Genomic DNA, 19,750 nt, shown 5'->3' with positions numbered 1-19,750 from the left:
TAGAAATAATTGGTAGTATTGATACTGGGTGAAAATTTCCTATCTCCTCTTGTCTGCCCTTCTTGTGGATAGATCAAACTTCTGCATACTTCAGCCTGTCCAGAAAGCAGCCTTCATCAGACACTTGATTTATTATGTCACAGAGTTTGCAACTTCACTCGGGCTTGTGCACAACCTTTTATCAAGACTCGTCTGCAAAAGGGGTTCGGTTGTGCACAGTTGCATTCGCGCCCTATATTGAGTAAATAGCCAGCCTAAGTACAGCAGTGAATGAATTCAAGTATTTGTCTAAATCATGATTGTTCACAAATGTCGGCAGCTCTTAGTCGCACCGACCTTACCCCACCGACGGACCACGATAAAAAACCCTGACCTTTGTCCCCTATCCTCTGTCCTGTGTCTGGACATGTGACACTACATTAGTCAAATATATTATTTCTAAACATGGCCAACATGCATTTACAATGTTGCAATATTAAAATACATAAAACTAAATACCTTATATTATTTTGTCTTTGCCTAAATGGCGTGGTATATGAAATACTCATTTTGCTCTACATAGATCGAAAACTGAACAGTACCTTCACAATAAAAGACAATAACTTATTATGCAGAGGTTCTCAAACATCCTTACAACTTAATTTTTATATAAAACATGTTATTTAATGTCCAAAATATTATCCCTGCTACTATGCTTTAAATTTGAGTTCTGAACTATTTTGAAGAGCTCTTATGTTTATGAAGTACTCCTATTTCAGTGATCAGATACGCAGCAAATCCAATGATTAGCAAGACAAGCACACCTTACAATATTAACATATGTACCAAGTTATGCGATGAGACATAGGCAGTTATGTAACTAAGTAATTCAATGTGAAACTGTTATATGCTGCCTCCTCTCTTTATCAAGAAGGTGACTCCATAAATATATTGACTTGTGCTTGCTACACCCTAACTGTTCTTCCACAGTAAACATTACCACATCCAGGAAATTAGTTATACTATTACAGTATCCCTTGTAACATCACAAGTTGGGGGCAATATTACCACATCCTGCCTTTATCGTTTTTGTCGGAATTTCATCCCAGCCTGCAGATTTGAGATTTTTTTAGGGATTTTATAATGTTAGTCACTTCATAGCAGGATACATGAGTAAATTTGAATTCTCTTAATCTGTATCACATTATATTGGGACTTACGTGTGGAGGAGGGAGATCGTCAATTATGTTAGAATTTATAAAACACCTATTGAATTCTTTGCATGTATGTCTGGAGTTTGTAATCATTTCCCCATCTATTTCTAATTTAGGGTTAAAACTTATTGTTCCTGAGCATCTGTTTCAATCTTCACAATCTGCCATACAGCTTTTGATTTATTTATGCCATCTGATACATATTAACTGTTAGCCATTTAGCTGACAAACTATTAACTGTTTGTCATTTAGCTGACAAACTCTAGATCATGTTTGTTCTTTGCTTTCATGTGCAATTTCATCTTTCTAATACTAGAGATCCTGATGCCTTCAGTTATCCATATTATTATATTTTCATTCAGATTCGCAGTCACAGTCATCAAAACATAATCCTGATGAATGAATTGATCATCAGACTCATGTTCACACAGTACGTAGATGTGCCGAAAATCTCCACAGGGTACTTAACGGAATAGGGTGTTAGTACTGTTTTGCTATTCCTGCACGGTTTGTTGAACTTTTTTCATGCAAAATTTGTGCACAGGACAACTACCAATTTCATCAAATCTATTAAAAACTCGAGGAAAAGTAATTATTTGGAATTTGACTAGTCAAAAATGCTGATGGTATTCTTTAACGGATGAAGGAGCAGTGCCATCACAGAAGCTGTAAACATGCACTATGTTTAATAATCATCAGTAGTGAAAACTATGTTTGTACTGTGTGTCTTGGCTGAGTTTCCATGTTTTATCATCATTATCTTCTTTTTTTAACCACACTAGCGCTGTAGTAAAAACATTGTAGGTGCTAACACTCCAGTTCTAGCACACCCTAAAGGATTTGAGAAAGCTATAAAATTACAAGGACAGAGAATGGCTGACCAGTACCTACCTTCAGTTGACAAAATTGAAGGACTGCTTATAGACATATTTGAAAGTACAAAAACTATCCTATCCTTTAGAACAGTTAATTCCCTCCTCAGGGAGGAAAGAGGGGTAGAAAGTAGGGGCAGGTCATTCAGTCCTCAAGATTACCAGGAGCCACATATTGGGAGGATGAGGGGAAACCATTGTCCTCACAACAGGGGGATCCATCTCATTGGAGGACCTGACTCATGTGCTTCATCTTTCCAATCTTACACATTTCTAATTATTTGTAAGCTTATATTCTATGTTTACTCCTAACACTTCAGACTAGCATTCTTCTTTATGTTCTCTTCTGTCTTATTAATTTCATACTTAATAAAATATCTTTTTCCTTAGCTTAGGTACATGTTTACATTATTTCTTTCAGCTCTCATTCTAGCCTCTCCATTCAGTCTGCTTCCTCTTCATAGTACAACAATGTCTCACCATTTATTCTCTACAGAGTGTGACTGTGTGTGTGTGTGTGTGTGTGTGTGTGTGTGTGTGTGTGTGTTCTCTCTCTCTCATTTCTGTTTAAGTGAGAATTTCTGTTTTTAGACCATTAAAAATGTTACACCATCCATTATCCATTCATGCGAGGACAGGAATGAACATGCAGTCTCCATTTCCCCTAACAGCTGAAAAATAACTGGGGAATATGAAACTTGTACTATTGTAAATCTTGTGTGTGTGTGTGTGTGTGTGTGTGTGTGTGTGTGTGTGTGTGAGTGAATGGGTGATTAAACATTTATAATTCAAGAATTTTTGTTGTTACAGTAAAAGAGAATAAATGGCAAATAGTGGGGATTTTAGAAAGATCCCCTTGAATGAAGTTTCTCGCGTTCCTGAAATTCAGCCAAATCATCTCTCTGATAGTCAAGATAAAAGAAGTGATGGAAATGAGGAAGAATTGTAAGTCTTAGTTTTACTGTAATTTGTCTGTTTAGTGTCATCACTCACATCCTAGATAACTATTAATCTTTAATTAATGCACTAATTAGGTATTGAGTCATTCAAGATAGGATGAGGCATATTATTTTCAGAATACAGAAGTGTATTATAAGAATTGTAGCTGGTGTTAATTTTAGAACATCCTGCTAAGACCTCTCCAAAGAACTGGGTAGTTTGACAACTACTTTGCAATTATATTTGTTAATGTCCGTTGTCATTACCAATATTTCTCTTGTCATAAAAAATAGGGAAAGGCACTAAAACCAAAATTAACTTCTGCAAAGACTTCGAACATATAACATTGGTACAGAAACAAACTAAATACGTGGGGACAGATATATTCAACAGCCTACTAGAACAAATTAAATTTTAGGTAGATAGTTTAGCAGAGTTTTGGGTTGACTTAAAGAACCTCCTTTTGGACAACTCCTTCACTCCACTGAAGAGTATCTCCACAAAAACCTTAGATGTAATGTTTTAGGTTAACTGGAAGTTACAATTGTCATTGTAATACAGTAATGTAATGTTATTTTATGGTTGTGCACCTTAATTAAATTAAATATTCATATTTGATTCCTTTCCTTGCCCCAGGGACTACTCTCTATGGGATCTGTGGAATATGACTTTCTTTTTTTTAGCAGTTTGTTTAACTCTCATCTTGGAAGTAACATCCTGATCAATACAGGGTGTCTCTCCCATGAGCTGTCAAGCACATCTCCGGTTTTCGGCAGATATCTGCAATTTCATGTTTGCAGTGCATAGCTGGAGTCAGCCCAAACACACACCACTCATCTGTCTTTCATGCAACACCCATTGTCAGTGGAAAGCGTCAGTTTGTTTCATGTCAAAAACAAAATTATTTTTAAAGAAAAATTTTACACGCTCATTAGATAAAGCAGTCCCACTTTTGTGTAGTGTGGTACTTGTTTCATCAATATGTATTATCAGGGCAGCAAAACATGATGACTAACCATATAATGTAATTAGATGGATAAAAAAATCTGCTTACCAAGTGGCAACAGGAGAATACACATATAAAAGAAAGATTTCATGTATGCAAACGTTTGGAGGCAGTGGCTCCTTCTTCTGCTCAAAGGGCTGAAGAGGAAGGAAGAGGGGTGAAGGTAAAAGACTAGAGATGTTTATGAAAAGGGGTGGAGTTCAGAAAAGACACTCATAACCCTGGGTCAGGGGAGACTTACCAAACGGGATGAGAAGGAAAGACTGATTGTTGGGGCTGTACAAGATGAGATTTGAAAACCTTATAGCTTAAAGTTGGAAGATAGGGTAAGATGCAAGAGAGAGATTACTTAGCTTTTCACTCTTATTAACTCATGCACAATACTTTAGTGGTACATTATCTTGCCGAAAAATGATTATTTTCGTTGTTATGATGAATAACAAGTACTCCAACAGTGACAAAGGAGCACTACTGCGTGGTGGTAGCAGTCAGCATGGGCCAGAGTGGTGATTTTGCTGCCGGACTACTGGTTAGTCTTTGTGTTTTACTATCCCTGTTAATACATGTCAATGAAAGAAATATCGACCGCTTTAAAAATAATTTTGTTTGTAATGGGAAACAAAACAACATTTTTTGTCAGCATTGTGTATCATATGAAAGGCGTGGTGAGCAATATTTGTTTGGACCAACACCAGCTACACATTAAAAAAGTGAAATTGCAAATATCACCTGAAACACCAAAGAAAACGCACCTGATGACTTAAGAGAGACACCTGATATAACATTAAATATATATAGCATTAGTGTACATCACCTATTCAAAATACATATGCACTTTGTTTTTTTTACACGACAATGCAGGTCCTAGAAATGTGTTGTTGATGATAATGACTCTGCCACCACCTCTTGAGTAATGACAATGTTGATGTTTCATTTGTATTATGAACTAGTATTATTTGAGTGAAGTGTGATAATGTATTTGTGGAGCATTTCTAATGTCTGATTAATGGAAGCAATGCTGCAACAAGAAGTTTTGCCTGGAAGTGGGGTAAACATTTATGAAAACATTTTAACTTTTGATGCAAGCTTTCAGAGAAGATACCCATGGCTGATCTCTGTATTATAAGTGGTTCTAAACTAGTCATCAGTCAGTTAATTATTATGCTTGACCAAGAAGACTCTAGACCTCAGATGGTGGTGCTCACATACAGAAGACTGATCTCATGCATACCAACTGTTGTGTATTATTTTATAGCTTTAGATTGTGACTCAAAACCTGAACATGTTTCAGTTTTCAGCTAAGTTTGTTTCTCATTTGATGTCTAAAGACCAATAGGAACACCAAGTGGACTGTGATAGGAATTGCTGAAAAAAGCTGCTGTTGTGGTCTTCAGTCTGAAAATTGGTCCGATGGAGCTCTCCATGCTTGTCTATCCTGTACAAGCCTCTTCATGTGTGTGTAACAACCACAGCATACATCCATTTGAATCTAATTACTGTATTCAAAGCTTGATCTTTCTCTGTGACTTTCAGTGTTACAAGGCTGGACCAGTGAAACTTCCCGACTGTTGCCCTTGCAAGAACAGAAAAAGCAGCTGCCCCTCATCAGGGACCATGGGTTTGTCTGACCTCTCAGTGGATACACCACCATTGTGGTTGCACCAACAATGCAACTATCTGTATTGTTGAGGCAAGCAAGCCACCATACCTTGGCAGGGACCATGGTTTAGTGGGGGGAGGGAGGATTTGGGGGGGGGGGGGGACAGGGGCAAGTTGATGACGAAGAAACATTCATGTAAGAGGTCATTGCAAGAGATGAATGTTGAGTTTACAGTTAACACACTAACACAAGAGTCTAAGCATCTCACTGACTTGTTACATGTTTGACCCTGGGCGGCAGAGTGGTCAGAAGATTTTGGATATGTTTTGCAATGGTCTGTCTATTTTTTATATAGTGTTTGAAAGTGACTCCTTGACAATGCAGAAAAAGAGAAAACATAACCTTGCCTAAAGATGGTTGTGTCTTCATTTAAGGAGGGGAACTGTGTAGTTTTCATTGTTTGTTGGTTCCTTTCATTTCTGGACCATAGCGAACAACCCAACATTCATCCACTGTAATCAGATGGCTGAAAACCTCATCTTCTTTGCCCTTGCACATTTTCAACATTTCCGTTGTAGATACAATGTGAAGCTCCCTTTCAAAGAACACTTACAATCTTGAGACCCATTGACAGATACTTTTGTTGTGTACAGTACCTCATGCACTAAAACCAACACTTCTGGCAATTGTGTGAGTGGTGATGCACATATCAGACAGCACTTTTATGATGGTCTTTGGTTCCTCCATTAGAGGAGGTCAGCTGCTTAATGCTTCACTTCCAGATCTGTGTGAATACAGTGAAACAATATTTTTCAATCAGTCATTATTGGTTTACATCTTGAGCTTACTACAATTTAATTACAGAGAATTTTACACCAGACACATTTTGCTTTTATTTATAAAGCATCTTCCATGGTTATTCTGCAAATTGGGTACATATTTTGTACATTTTTGGTTGTTTTAGATCAAAAACGGTGTTTAAGTTGGAGTGCATGTTACTTACAGTGTTAGTTTACATCTTGTCCAAACCACTGCTTCTTTCCTCCTTGCTAACAGTGGTTAACATCAAAAGACTTATTTTCACATATGCACATGGCAGTTTTTGCCATTGTGCAGTATTTCTTGCGCTGCATTTGGGTTATGTGCACCTTCCCTTTGTAAATTGAACTGAAGGTATGTGTGTTTCTCACTCTGTACAGTATTTATATCTATTCATTTGTTTTCATGCAGGTTGTGAATATTGCCAGTCTATGAAACTACATCTTTTTTAAAATTTGTGTGTGTGTGAGTTAATGTAAATTAGTGAAAATGTCTTGTATGTTTAGCAGAGATGTGAGAGCAGATTGATGTGGGGGGAGGTTGAGTTTTTCATTTTTGTGTATGTGTGTGTGGGGGGGGGGGGGGGGGAGGGAGGGGGAAGGCGATTGGCCTGATTATAGGACAGAAGCTGGGAGGAGATGGTGGTGGTAAATGGAGCCTGTGATTATGTGTATATCTTTAATGTTGTATTAAGTGATCTATGAGTTGTTAAAAACGCCTTTCACCCCTTGGCCCCTCACCCAACTCCCAAATTCCTCTCACATCTCTGCCAAGGTAACAAGACATTTTCACTAATTTACACTAACTTACACACACGCCCACACACTGCACACATTCATCCTGTGACCACCCCCATCTTCTAATCTCTCTTCCTCTTTCTCTGTCTCTTTCTCTCTCACACACAAACACACATACACAGTACACAGATTAAAAGAAAAGAAATATGTACATTCACTGGTTGGTAATGCTCACAACCAGCACGAAAACATGTGAACAGACATAAACACTGTAATACTGTGCAGAGTGAGAAACACACATAACTTCAGTTCGATTTACAAAAGTGAAGTGTAAGTAAACTAAATACAGCACAAGAAACACTGCAAAATGGCAAAAATTGCCAAGTGCATATGTGAAATGAATTCTTTTGACATTAACTAGTGTTAGCAAGGAGAGAAGAAGCAGAAACACCATAAGTAATTTGCACTCCAACTTTATAAACAAAATTCTGTTTTTAATCTAAGACAGTCAAAAATGTACAATACTTTTTCACTGTATAGTTCCTTCTCCAACTTCAGTTACATATAAAAAACGACTAATCAGTGCACTGGCAGCCATTTACGTACTACAGCAGCCATCCTTCTTTTCACCACTGCAGTGTTACCAAGTGATTCAGATCAGAAAGAACGGCATGGAACACACACACACACACACACACACACACACACACACACACTCACACACACACACACACAGTACCCCCCTCCCCCCTCTCTCGGATGTGCATTCTACCTATTTTAAGGAAAGGTTCAAAATGCCATTTTATGTTCCACTCATATGGAGCAATTAACAAAGCTTTTTATGAAAATTTTCAAGTGCTGTGTTTGTGTTGACAAGTGGGTCCAAATATGAAAGGCTCTGTTGGCTGCACCTATGTAGATCCCAAAAATAAAAATAATTGACTATTCCAACTACCAAAAGAGATGTCAGGTTACACAGTGGAACATGTAGCCATGGAAAGAGCTCTAAGTAACTATATGAAAATCCAAGATGAGGATGTTGTAGTAGTAATGGATTCACTCTCTGCTTTTCAATCACTAACATCAAGTGGCAAGGATGAAGGGAGCCGCTATCTGTCCTACTAAATAGTTGCTGTGTCAGAAGTATGAAGAAGGAATATCGCTTGTATTGACCAAGGGGCATGCTGGGACTGTGGGGAATGTGAAGGCCAACTAACTGGCAGAGAACACGACAAAGAATAAAAGAAAACAGAGGCATTCTTGATGGGGATCTCATTGTGGTAGTCTAAGACCGAAACTGTTGGAGACTGAGGATCTACACAAGGGCATCTGGTACAGACAAACAGACATACAGAGCATAAAAGATATATCTATGTAAAACTTCAGAATGTTTAGAAAACATAAAAAGAAACACTTTCTTTACCTGTAAAAAATGTCACAGGTGCACCATTTCCTCTCTAGGGTTCATGAATGTCTTGATGCTTGTGATGTTCAGAGATTGTCTTCAAACTCCCACATAATGGATACTTATTAGAGATATTGCTGAAAATATTGTCCATTTACATTAATTACAACTGTCATCTACTTGCTTGTCTAACATGCTTGAAAAAACCGGATGTTTCATAAATAATGGCTGCAGCTTCAGACAATGGGCAATCAGTTCTTCTGGAGTGTCTATTGGTGTCTCATACACCAAATGTTTTATCTCCCTCCACAAAAAGAAATCCATAGGAGATCAACAAAATCTGTAAAACAACATTCATCACACAGCAATTGGAACACCTTCTCTGAGTGTCACTAGCATCAAAACCTTTGTAGAACACGGACATGAAAATGATACCCTTGTGACATTTTTGTCATGTTAAAAAAATGTTTATTTTTATCTTCTCCAAATACTTTAAGATATGGTATAGCTAGTTTTTTTATACCCTGTGTAATGAAGACACAATGATACAATGTCAAATGGAATACAAAATTTAACCATAGTAGCAAAGGGAAGAAGCAATGGTTTTTTAAATAACCATTGCTAGATTAAAATTCCACCACAGCTTCTATTGACAACAGTTCCATAGAATTCTCATCATAACATCACCACACTGCAACTACTATGACTATGAGGAGATCCAGAATGTCAGCCACATATCATTTGGCTTTCCTAGACACAGAAAGGAATCAGACTGGGTACTTATAAAAAGCTAGTTAAAATGAAACAAAAATTCTCCTTGAATGTGTTGATTCTCATGACATTAGTAAATTGCTCGTGGAATTCATGCAAAATATTAAACTAATTTGTTAACCTAAGATATGTAGATGTATTGGCCACAGTACTCTTTTAAGTGTTATTGTTGAGGTCGGTGAAATATGATTTTTAATTATCTAGCAATTTGTGAAAAAGCAGCAAGTTTGAAGGGGACACAAAAATAAAATGAGAATGAAAGCAATGTGCTGTGGTTAACTAATGTGTTCTAATCTCTACTTACACTCCATCCTAAGTGTCAAAAACAGTTGAACAGATGTAAAGAACAGAGGCTGTCTGTGAGAAATCAGCATCTGAAAACATCCTATATCATTTTCATAAATCTTCTTTCAACAGTTTTAACAACAACATAATATGTATATTTGAGCTATTTACCAACTACCCATGGATCAGTCAGTTTATATGATATGTATATTTTTACATCTTTTACTTTTATATATATTTTTACTTTAAGGGTTAACAAAAACTGATCCCAGGGAAATTGTAGTATTTGTTGGCTTCACTGAAAGTTATTCCGAGGCAGAGGGGGAAATTACTCATGTGTTTTCAAGGAATTGCCTTAAGTATTTCATGGAAATAAGAGAAAACCTAAAAATGGATGGTAGGACAGGGGTTTGAATTGCCAACTCCCCCAAGGAAATTCCAGTGTGTTACAACTGTGCCACCTTGCTGGATGCATTAGGGAATGCTTCCTATAACAGACTGGAATTTCTCTCTCTGTAATATCCAGCCCATATCACTAAGCTTAGAATGGAGAAAGATCCAATGCTTTTAATATAGCATTTAAGTTCTTCATAATTTTCAGTATCAAAGATTGAAGAACCCTTTATAAAATGTCCCATAAAAGATAAATTGATTTAATTACACGTGAGAGAGGAAGTTTGTTAATTTTCCATGTCTTTAAAGGTGTAAACATCGTAATTTCCAATAAGAGTGAATTTCAGACATGTTCAGTTACTAGGTACTGTGAAGTGAATGATGAAGTCAAAGTCAAATAGGTGGAATCATTCCCTCGAAATGCATGAGCTGTTTTGATGGACAGGGGTGACTGACTGAGAGAGCCTACTGGTGGCAAATACTGTGGCATTGCAAGTATTTTAACAGTCTGTGTGGGCTGATCCTTCCCCCATGAACCATGGACCTTGCCGTTGGTGGGGAGGCTTGCATGCCTCAATGATAGAGATAGCTGTACCGTAGGTGCAACCACAACGGAGGGGTATCTGTTGAGAGGCCAGACAAACGTGTGGTTCCTGAAGAGGGGCATCAGCCTTATCAGTAGTTGCAGGGGCAACAGCCTGGATGATTGAATGATCTGGCCTTGTAACACTAAACAAAATGGCCTTGCTGTCGTGGTTCTGCAAAACGGCTGGAAGCAAGGGGAAACTACAGCCATAATTTTTCCCGAGGGCATGCAGCTTTACTGTATGATTAAATGATGATGGCGTCCTCTTGGGTAAAATATTCCGGAGGTAAAATAGTCCCCCATTCGGATCTCTGGGCGGGGACTACTCACGAGGTCGTTGTTAGTTGTTATCAGGAGAAAGAAAACTGGCATTCTACGGATCAGAGCGTGGAATGTCAGATCCCTTAATCGGGCAGGTAGGTTAGAAAATTTAGAAAGGGAAATGGATAGGTTAAAGTTAGATATAGTGGGAATTAGCGAAGTTCGGTGGCAGGAGGAACAAGACTTTTATCAAGTGAATACAGGGTTATAAATACAAAATCAGATAGGGGTAATGCAGGACTATGTTTAATAATGAATAAAAAAATAGGAGTATGGGTACGCTACTACAAACAATATAGTGAATGCATTATTGTGGCCACGATAGACACGAAGCCCATGCGTACTACAGTAGTACAAGTTTATCTGCCAACTAGGTCTGCAGATGACGAAGAAATTGATGAAATGTATGATGAGATAAAATAAATTATTCAGGTAGTGAAGGGAGACTAAAATTTAATAGTCATGGGTGACTGGAATTCAAGAGTAGGAAAAGGGAGAGAAGGAAACATATTAGGTGAATATGGATTGGGGCTAAGAAATGAAGGAGGAAGCCGCCTGGTAGAATTTTGCGCAGAGCATAACTTAATCATAGCTAACACTTGCTTTAAGAATCATGAAAGAAGGTTGTATACATGGAAGAACCCTGGAGATACTAAAAGGTATCAGATAGATTATATAATGGTAAGACAGAGATTTAGGAACCAGGTTTTAAATTGTAAGACATTTCCATGGTCAGATGTGGACTCTGACCACAATCTAATGGTTATGAACTGTAGATTAAAACTGAAGAAACTGCAAAAACGTGGGAATTTAAGGAGATTGGACCTGGATAAACTGAAAGAACCAGAGGTTGTACAGAGTTTCAGGGAGAACATAAGGGAACAATTGACTGGAATGGGGGAAAGAAATACAGTAGAAGAAGAATGGGTAGCTCTGAGTGATGAAGTAGTGAAGGCAGCAGAGGATCAAATAGGTAAAAAGACGAGGGCTAGTAGAAACCCTTGGGTAACAGAAGAAATATTGAATTTAACTGATGAAAGGAGAAAATATAAAAATGCAGTAAATGAAGCAGGCAAAAAGGAATACAAACGTCTCAAAAATGAGATCGACAGGAAGTGCAAAATGGCTAAGCAGGGATGGCTAGAGGACAAATGTAAGGATGTAGAGGCTTATCTCACAAGGGGTAAGATAGATACTGCCTACAGGATAATTAAAGAGAACTTTGGAGAAAGGAGAACCACTTGCATGAATATCAAGAGCCTAGTTGGAAACCCGATTCTAAGCAAAGAAGGGAAAGCAGAAAGGTGGAAGGAGTATATAGAGGGTCTATACAAGGGCGATGTACTTGAGGACAATATTATGGAAATGGAAGAGGATGTAGATGAAGATGAAATGGAAGATATGATACTGTTTGAAGAGTTTGACAGAGCACTGAAAGACCTGAGTCAAAACAAGGCCCCGGGAGTAGACAACACTTCATTAGAACTACAGACAGCCTTGGGAGAGCCAGTCCTGACAAAACTCTACCATCTGGTGAGCAAGATGTATGAGACAGGCAAAATACCCTCAGACTTCAAGAAGAATATAATAATTCCAATCCCAAAGAAAGCAGGTGTTGACAGATGTGAAAATGACCAAACTATCAGTTTATAAGCCACAGCTGCAAAATACTAATGCGAATTCTTTACAGACAATTGGAAAAACTGATAGAAGCTGACCTTGGGGAAGATCAGTTTGGATTCTGTAGAAATGTCGGAACACATGAGGCAATACTGACCCTATGACTTATCTTAGAAGAAATACTAAAGAAAGGCAAACCTAAGTTTCTAGCATTTTCTAGCATTTGTAGACTTAGAGAAAGCTTTTGACAATATTGATTGGAATACTCTCTTTCAACTTATGAAGGTGCAGGGGTAGAATACAAGGAGCGAAAGGCTATTTACAATTTGTACAGAAACCAGATGGCAGTTATAAGAATCGTGGGGCATGATAGGGAAGCAGTGGTTTGGAAGGGAGTAAGGTAGGGTTGTAGCCTATCCCCGATGTTATTCAATCTGTATATTGAGCAAGCAGTAAAGGAAACAAAAGAAAAGTTTCGAGTAGAAATAAAAACTTTGATGTTCGCCAATGACATTGTAATTCTGTCAGAGATAGCAAAGGACTTGGAAGTGCAGTTGAACGGAATGGACAGTGTCTTGAAAGGTGGAAATAAGATGAACATCAACAAAAGCAAAACGAGGATAATGGAATTCAGTCGAATTAGGTCGGGTGATGCTGAGGGAATTAGATTAGGGAATGAGACACTTAAAGTAGTAAAGGAGTTTTGCTATTTGGGGAGCAAAGTGATCAAAGCAGAGAGGATATAAAATGTAGACCAGCAATGGCAAGGAAAGCGTTTCTGAAGAAGAGAAATTTGTTAACATTGAGCATAGATTCAAATGTCAGGAAGTCATGTCTGATAGTATTTGTATGGAGGATAGCCATGTATGGAAGTGAAACGTGGATGATAAATAGTTTAGACAAGAAGAGAATAGAAGCTTTCGAAATGTGGTGCTACAGAAGTATGCTCAAGATTAAATGGGTAGATCACATAACTAATGAGGAGGTACTGAATAAAATTGGGGAGAATAGGAGTTTGTGGCACAACTTGACAAGAAGAAGGGACCGGTTGGTAGGACATGTTCTGAGGCATCAAGGGATCACAAATTTAGCATTGGAGGGCAGCGTGGAGGGTAAAAATCATAGAGGGAGACCAAGAGATGAATACACTAAGCAGATTCAGAAGGATGTAGGCTGCAGTAGGTACTGGGAGATGAAGAAGCTTGCACAGGATAGAGTAGCATGGAGAGCTGCATCAAACCAGTCTCAGGGCTGAAGACCACAACAACAACAACAACAACAACAACAACAACATCAACATGTGGGCTGATATTTCTTGTCTACATTAAAAACTATTGTGTAAGATGAAAAATCCTTAACATATACATGAAGAGGAATGTAGTGTTATCCCTACTGTTTGTGTCTTATACCATTATGGACAGTAATGGATACCATCATTGAGATGAGTAGGAATGCATATTTCTACTGGCTCTTGAATGAGATATTTGGTTTTGTTTTGGTACATTTTTGTGTTTTGTCAAATTTGCATTCTCCTCCTGACATGCACTCTTAACAATGTCCTGTGTATGAAATTGCCGTCTAAAAATAATATTCTGTGACTTTCCACTTGGCCAAATGTAATTTCGCATATTAAAGTAAATTTGCAAAAGTTTCTTCTGACAAAACCAACAAATAAAGTCACTGTTGAAGATATGAGAAGTTGCAAACGTGTGCCAAGTCCTTTTGAACAGTAAGTACTGACAAATTCACACCATAAGAAAAATATTGTGTATCAGAGTCCATTGGTTGTTGTTCAACTGTTCAGTCATCACATATAACAGTGTGAGGAAACCCCACTATTAAAGTTTCAGAGGCATAATGTTTATTGAGAAAGTAAAGCTTCAATTCCTTTGTGGGGTGAGTGATGGTGGAGATGGGGCCAGAGGGCCCAGAGGAAACTTTGCTGACAGTAAAGAATGCATTTTCTTACATCTTGAATGGCGACAACCCTGTGCTGTTGTGCACTTTAGAGCTATACACACTCATTATGAAGAATAAAAACATATCCCAATCCAAATTTTGTGCATTCACATAATGACTAAGCACCTTCCCAGGTGTCCAATGAACTCATTCTGTCCTTCCATTAGCTTGAGGATGAAGTGGACTTGGTATTAACCTCTTTACTTTTAATAACCGGCACAACTCTTCCATCAAGTCTGACGTGAAGTTCATCCCTTGGTCCATATTGTCTCCGGCACTCCAAACTACGGTACTCACCTATTAACTAAAGCTTGTGCAACTGTGATTGGCTGTTGGTTTGGTATCAGAAGCATCTCAGTGTTAGGGGAAAAAAGGTATATTTTGATCAGCACAAAATGATCACCTTCTGTGTTTTGTTGAGTGTTCCTAACATGTCCACCCCAATGAAACTAAACAGTTCTGTTGTTTTTGGTAACTTCTGCAGTAGTACATGCTTCCCATTAAAATCTGCATGCTGCACGCATTCTATACATTTTATGAAGTACTGATCAACATCATTCTTCTTTCTCTTCCACCATTACTTTACTGCCCCTCTCTGATTCATCACTCTGCTTCCCCATGGCCTGATGAGACGTGATTATGCATTTCACATAGTGCTTCTTGCTTCAGCTGTGCTGACACAACCACCTGTAATTCTAATTTTTTTCTCTGCACAATAATCCGTTGTGTGTGCTAAACTACTGTTGCTTGCTATACTCTTTACACTCCTTGTTGGTTCTCTATGCTGTTTGCCATTTAGCAAGGCTCTGATACAGTGCTTGTACTACTGCTGTTTTCTTGCTTAAGCCGTCCGAATCTCAGTGCTTCTTTCCTAGTTTATGCATTACTTTGTATTCAAATTCACTGAGTTTTATTGCCAATCTGACCTGTCTACTAGATTGGTCCTTCGAACTTAGTAACCACTTCAGAGAAGCATGGCCTGTCACTACCCTGAATTTCCTTCCATTAACTTAAAACCAGAAGTATGTTAATCCATACACCAACCTAAGCATAAACCTCTCTCTGTGGTAGACTAATCCTTCTCCACTCTCTTCAGTTGTCTTGACACAAAGGCAGTAGCATATTCTTCACCTTCAATCTCCTGGCACACAACACACCCAAGAGCATGGTTTGATGCATCACATGACAGTATGAACTCCTTCTGAAAGTACGGAAACATCAACACTGGACTCGATGTTAACACTTTCTTTAATCCAACAAACGCTCCCTGACATTCCTCTAGTTGCACAAACTTAACCCCCTTCTTCAACAACTGTATAAGCAGTTCTGCAATATCTGCAAACCCCTTCACGAATTTTCTGTAATAATTTGCAAGATCCAGGAAAGATTATAAACCCTCGGTTGTTTCTGGTATTGGAAAATCTTGCACTGCTTGCACTAATCTAGGCTCAGTTCTTAAACCATCCTTAGTTATCACAGGTCCTAAGTTGTTGACTTCGTGTAGTGTAGAGTGACATTTCTCAGTACTTAGCGTCAAATAGCTGTCCATAATCTCTTGAATACTTCCCTCAGTTTTTGCCTATACTACTGCGTATCTCTCAAAAAGCTGATTATTTCAACCAGATACGTCAGTATCTGATGTATCTGATGACAGAACTGTGTCAATCCTTTTAGTACCTCATCCAGCAAATGTTGGAATGCTGCTGGTGCATTTTATAATCCTTGCAGCATCCTTCATAATGATACTGTCCACTTGAGCCACTTGGAACTGATGGTATCCACCCTTCAAGTCCATCGTCGAGAAGTACCACCATTGCCCAGGATTATGAATCGCTTCTGTGATGTTCGGAATTGGGTGGACATCTGTCATAGTTTTACTATCTAAACAATGTTACTTGCAAAAAAATTGATATTTCTTTGAGCCATTTGCATATTTCTTTGATAAAATTACAATTTACTTCCATATTCCATCAGAGCTACTTCTATGCTCTATTTTACTATCAGCCAATTGTTGATTAATAAATTCCCCCAAAATTGGTTGCAGAGATTGTGCTATTCAGATTGTGCTTCATCACCTGTCAGAATCATACTGTATCCAATATTTCACTATCCTCCAGCAGTTCCACCGTACACAACACATCACTTGGTAAGTCAGGCTCCACATTCACCCACAGCAACTTTCCGGTGCCACTCAACACACTGTCATGCGAATGAAGCATTAATATCATCGTTCACAATTTAACTGGATTGCCCTGTAAACTAAGTGTTTCTTGTGACAGATAAGAATTGACAACAGCTTCCCTAGCTGGAATGTCTTCTCACTGGGCTCCACTACATCTCACCAAAGGTCAATTACGGCAATATGTTGATGCAGAAAGTCTAACCCTAGGTTCATACAGTAGCCATCACTTAGATGAGGCACTGCTTCCACCCATTGCCTAAATTTGGTTGTCTCGAACAAAAAATTCGTCATTACCAATAATAAGGGTCACATAGCACTGTGCCTACTCCAAGTAACTTGTAGCATGGTGGGTTCCAACACCTGCCACCTACTAGCTCTCTTGAGGTCACTGACACATGGGCTGCTATATCCAATAAAACTATGTGTTTCCTGCCACTTTTCACACCCACTACAGCACATTACACCTCTGCATTCATTTTTACTGCATTTATCTTTACTGGGAAATCCTTCTGGCATCTCTGGGGTTCCCTCTTAAATTTAGAAGGTGCTTCTTACCTCCAGACCACTTCTACTATTATTGTTGGGAGTCCACACTGTCCCTCTCAGCTCTCATGGCTGGTAGCATTGCCTCTGCATATGCTTTGTAGGCCCACAATTAAAGCATTTTGCATTTGATATGAGCACATTTCTCTGATCCTTCATACCTGTTGATATCTCAATTTCCTCATAATCCAATGCTAATCTAATTACTGTATGGAGATCTTTCTAGATGCCTCTGGTGCTAAACCTCTTAGGAAAGCATAAAGCACACAATACTCAACTTCCTGTAGCAACACTACGTTCACATCCTCATTCTGTGTTAACATATAAGTATTTACCCTATGTTTCCTAATTCTGTCCATTGTTGACTGTGGTGATGTCAGCTCCCCTGATACCATTCTGAAGAGCACAGTTGCACTCGGTGGCATGAGTGGTGGTGGTGGTGGTGCTGGCAAGCTGGAGGGTCCCGTGGAAACACCGCTGACAGTAACAAAAATGCTTTATTCAACTTCAGTACATGCTTTGTTATGGCTCAGTGCAGCAGAACATGCCTCATTCTGTTGATAATGGCCAAAGCTGATGTACAGATGGTGGCTTCCACCTGCTGAGAGAATGCTGCCTAGGCACTTTGTGTTGATGATAGTAGGCCTGCAGCCTCTGTAGGCCACAAGCGTGATGTCAATAGCACACTACTTTTCTGTCAAGCCCCACAGCCCTGCTTGCCTTCAGTGTGGTGGCACGTGGAGACATCTGTACGTAGGATCGACTGCACCCTCTGGCAGGAGTTAGACGGTAGATGGTGTTGAAGGTGCTAAGTCCTGTGGGGAACTCAGCACAGGCAGCAGCAGATGCAGATGGCAGATATGGTACTGTGGCACTGAGTCCCATGACGAACTCATTGCTGGTGGCTAAAGGCGCAATGTGATCTCGAACACATGGCTGCTGTTGATGAGGCCCAGTTATCTCACTGTCCAGCATGGCCTTGGCATTCTGATGGTGCTGCTGAAGTTCAGAAATAGGAATGCCTTTGCTTCAAAATTCACACACATTTATATCACCCTGAGGCACATTTGCTTCACTAAACATGGCACCTGGGCTCGTCACCTGTAAAAAGAGATGGGCCCTGGTTATGGTGACACTGACCCACCTGCTAAGGCCATTAGCACTGTGCAGTGCTGATTTCAGCTGACTGTAGCTAGCCTCACCTTGAAGTCCCGTTACGTACATGTTATTACGACTTACATGTTGTCACACTGTGGCCACTAGTAGCCTGCGGCTACTAGTGCAATAAAAAAGAGAACTGGCATGAAGAAAATTTAAACAACCACCTGTCAAGAACATTTAATGACAAACTTTCTGTGTTTGAGAATCACTCCCTGAACTTAGGTTTGGTAGACACACATTATATGAAAAATAGCTCATATTTTATCAAACAGTAATCTCTATGAAAACCACTAATCTTTTTTTGTTAAAGGCTCAAAGGCAGGAGGAACAGTTCCTTACAACGTAGCCCCTATCGTGCATATGTAAATACCACTCCACAATATATGACAAATCATGGAATGTCAAGGTATCAGCCTGCCCTCAAAAATCTTATTCCAGTTCGAAGAAATATCAAGTAAGTATTTTGAATGATTCCAAAGAATTTTGTTCATAGAGATTAGTAGAAACTAACTCTGTTTAACATTTATTTGTAATCTGCATTACTAATTTTTCTGATAAAGTATAGTTGTGTAGGGCTATTTATTAATATGGAACAGATCAATGAAAATAAAAGGTGTTCATCATTCCTAGACACCACCACAGCAGGGTGTGGGGGAGGGGGGGGGGGGGGGCAAAAAAAAGTATTTGTTACACTATTTAAAAATGGTAATGACATTGATTATGATTTATATAGAAAGCTTTATGAATTGGGGGGCTAATGTAAGAAGACACTACTAGCTAACAGCTATTTGTATTTCAGTGAAATGTATTTTTTTCTTTATTCAAATATTTCTGTACTTCCCACTGTTTTCGAACACTTTGGTGGCTACAATTCAACTTATGCTACTTGAAAAGACCCCCATGAAAAAAAGTGATTGTAGGACAATGAATCTTTGTGGAAAAATTTGTTCAGGACATGTGAAAGAAAAATAATGACTAAACCATTGAAGGAAACACATTTTAATTCCCCCCTCCCTTATGAAAGGGTAAGATTTGTTAATTGCTTTACCAGGTTTATAATCCAGGTTACAAATATTGCTCAGTGGAATGGCCATCTGTATCCGTGACAGCTTGGAACTATACTAGAGATACCATATCACATTTGTTTGGAGCTCTTTTCGAATGGTGTACCATGTAATGTTCAGATGCTTGAAGATTGCACATTGCATCCAGCATTCTCAGCCATGGCAATAGTAACTTCTTCAACAATTTGTAGCACAATGCACTGTATGTCTATCCAAGGAGTAATTCCCAAATTGACAGTTAATTTGACCTTTCAAATCATGTTCTTCAACCCTTGTGCAGAACAAGGACTTCTC

General features: G+C 38.7%; 1 protein-coding gene across 9 annotated transcripts in view; it reads left to right on the top strand.

Annotated features, from left to right (window-relative positions):
• The window catches only part of LOC126267010 (ATP-binding cassette sub-family C member 5-like), a 531,190-nt gene that overhangs the window by 53,048 nt on the left and 458,392 nt on the right, over positions 1-19,750 (top strand). For all 9 annotated transcript variants that reach the window (XM_049971782.1, XM_049971823.1, XM_049971815.1 and 6 more), the window contains exons 2-3: positions 2,876-3,010; positions 18,703-18,846. In XM_049971782.1, coding sequence (XP_049827739.1) covers positions 2,889-3,010; positions 18,703-18,846 — 266 coding nt within the window. In that variant the 5' untranslated portion in view covers positions 2,876-2,888. The remainder of the gene's footprint in view (positions 1-2,875; positions 3,011-18,702; positions 18,847-19,750) is intronic.

The sequence above is a fragment of the Schistocerca gregaria genome, chromosome 1 (assembly GCF_023897955.1).
Source record: "Schistocerca gregaria isolate iqSchGreg1 chromosome 1, iqSchGreg1.2, whole genome shotgun sequence".
Classification (NCBI taxonomy): Eukaryota; Metazoa; Arthropoda; class Insecta; order Orthoptera; family Acrididae; genus Schistocerca; species Schistocerca gregaria.
This window is presented reverse-complemented; position numbering and strand designations above follow the sequence as displayed.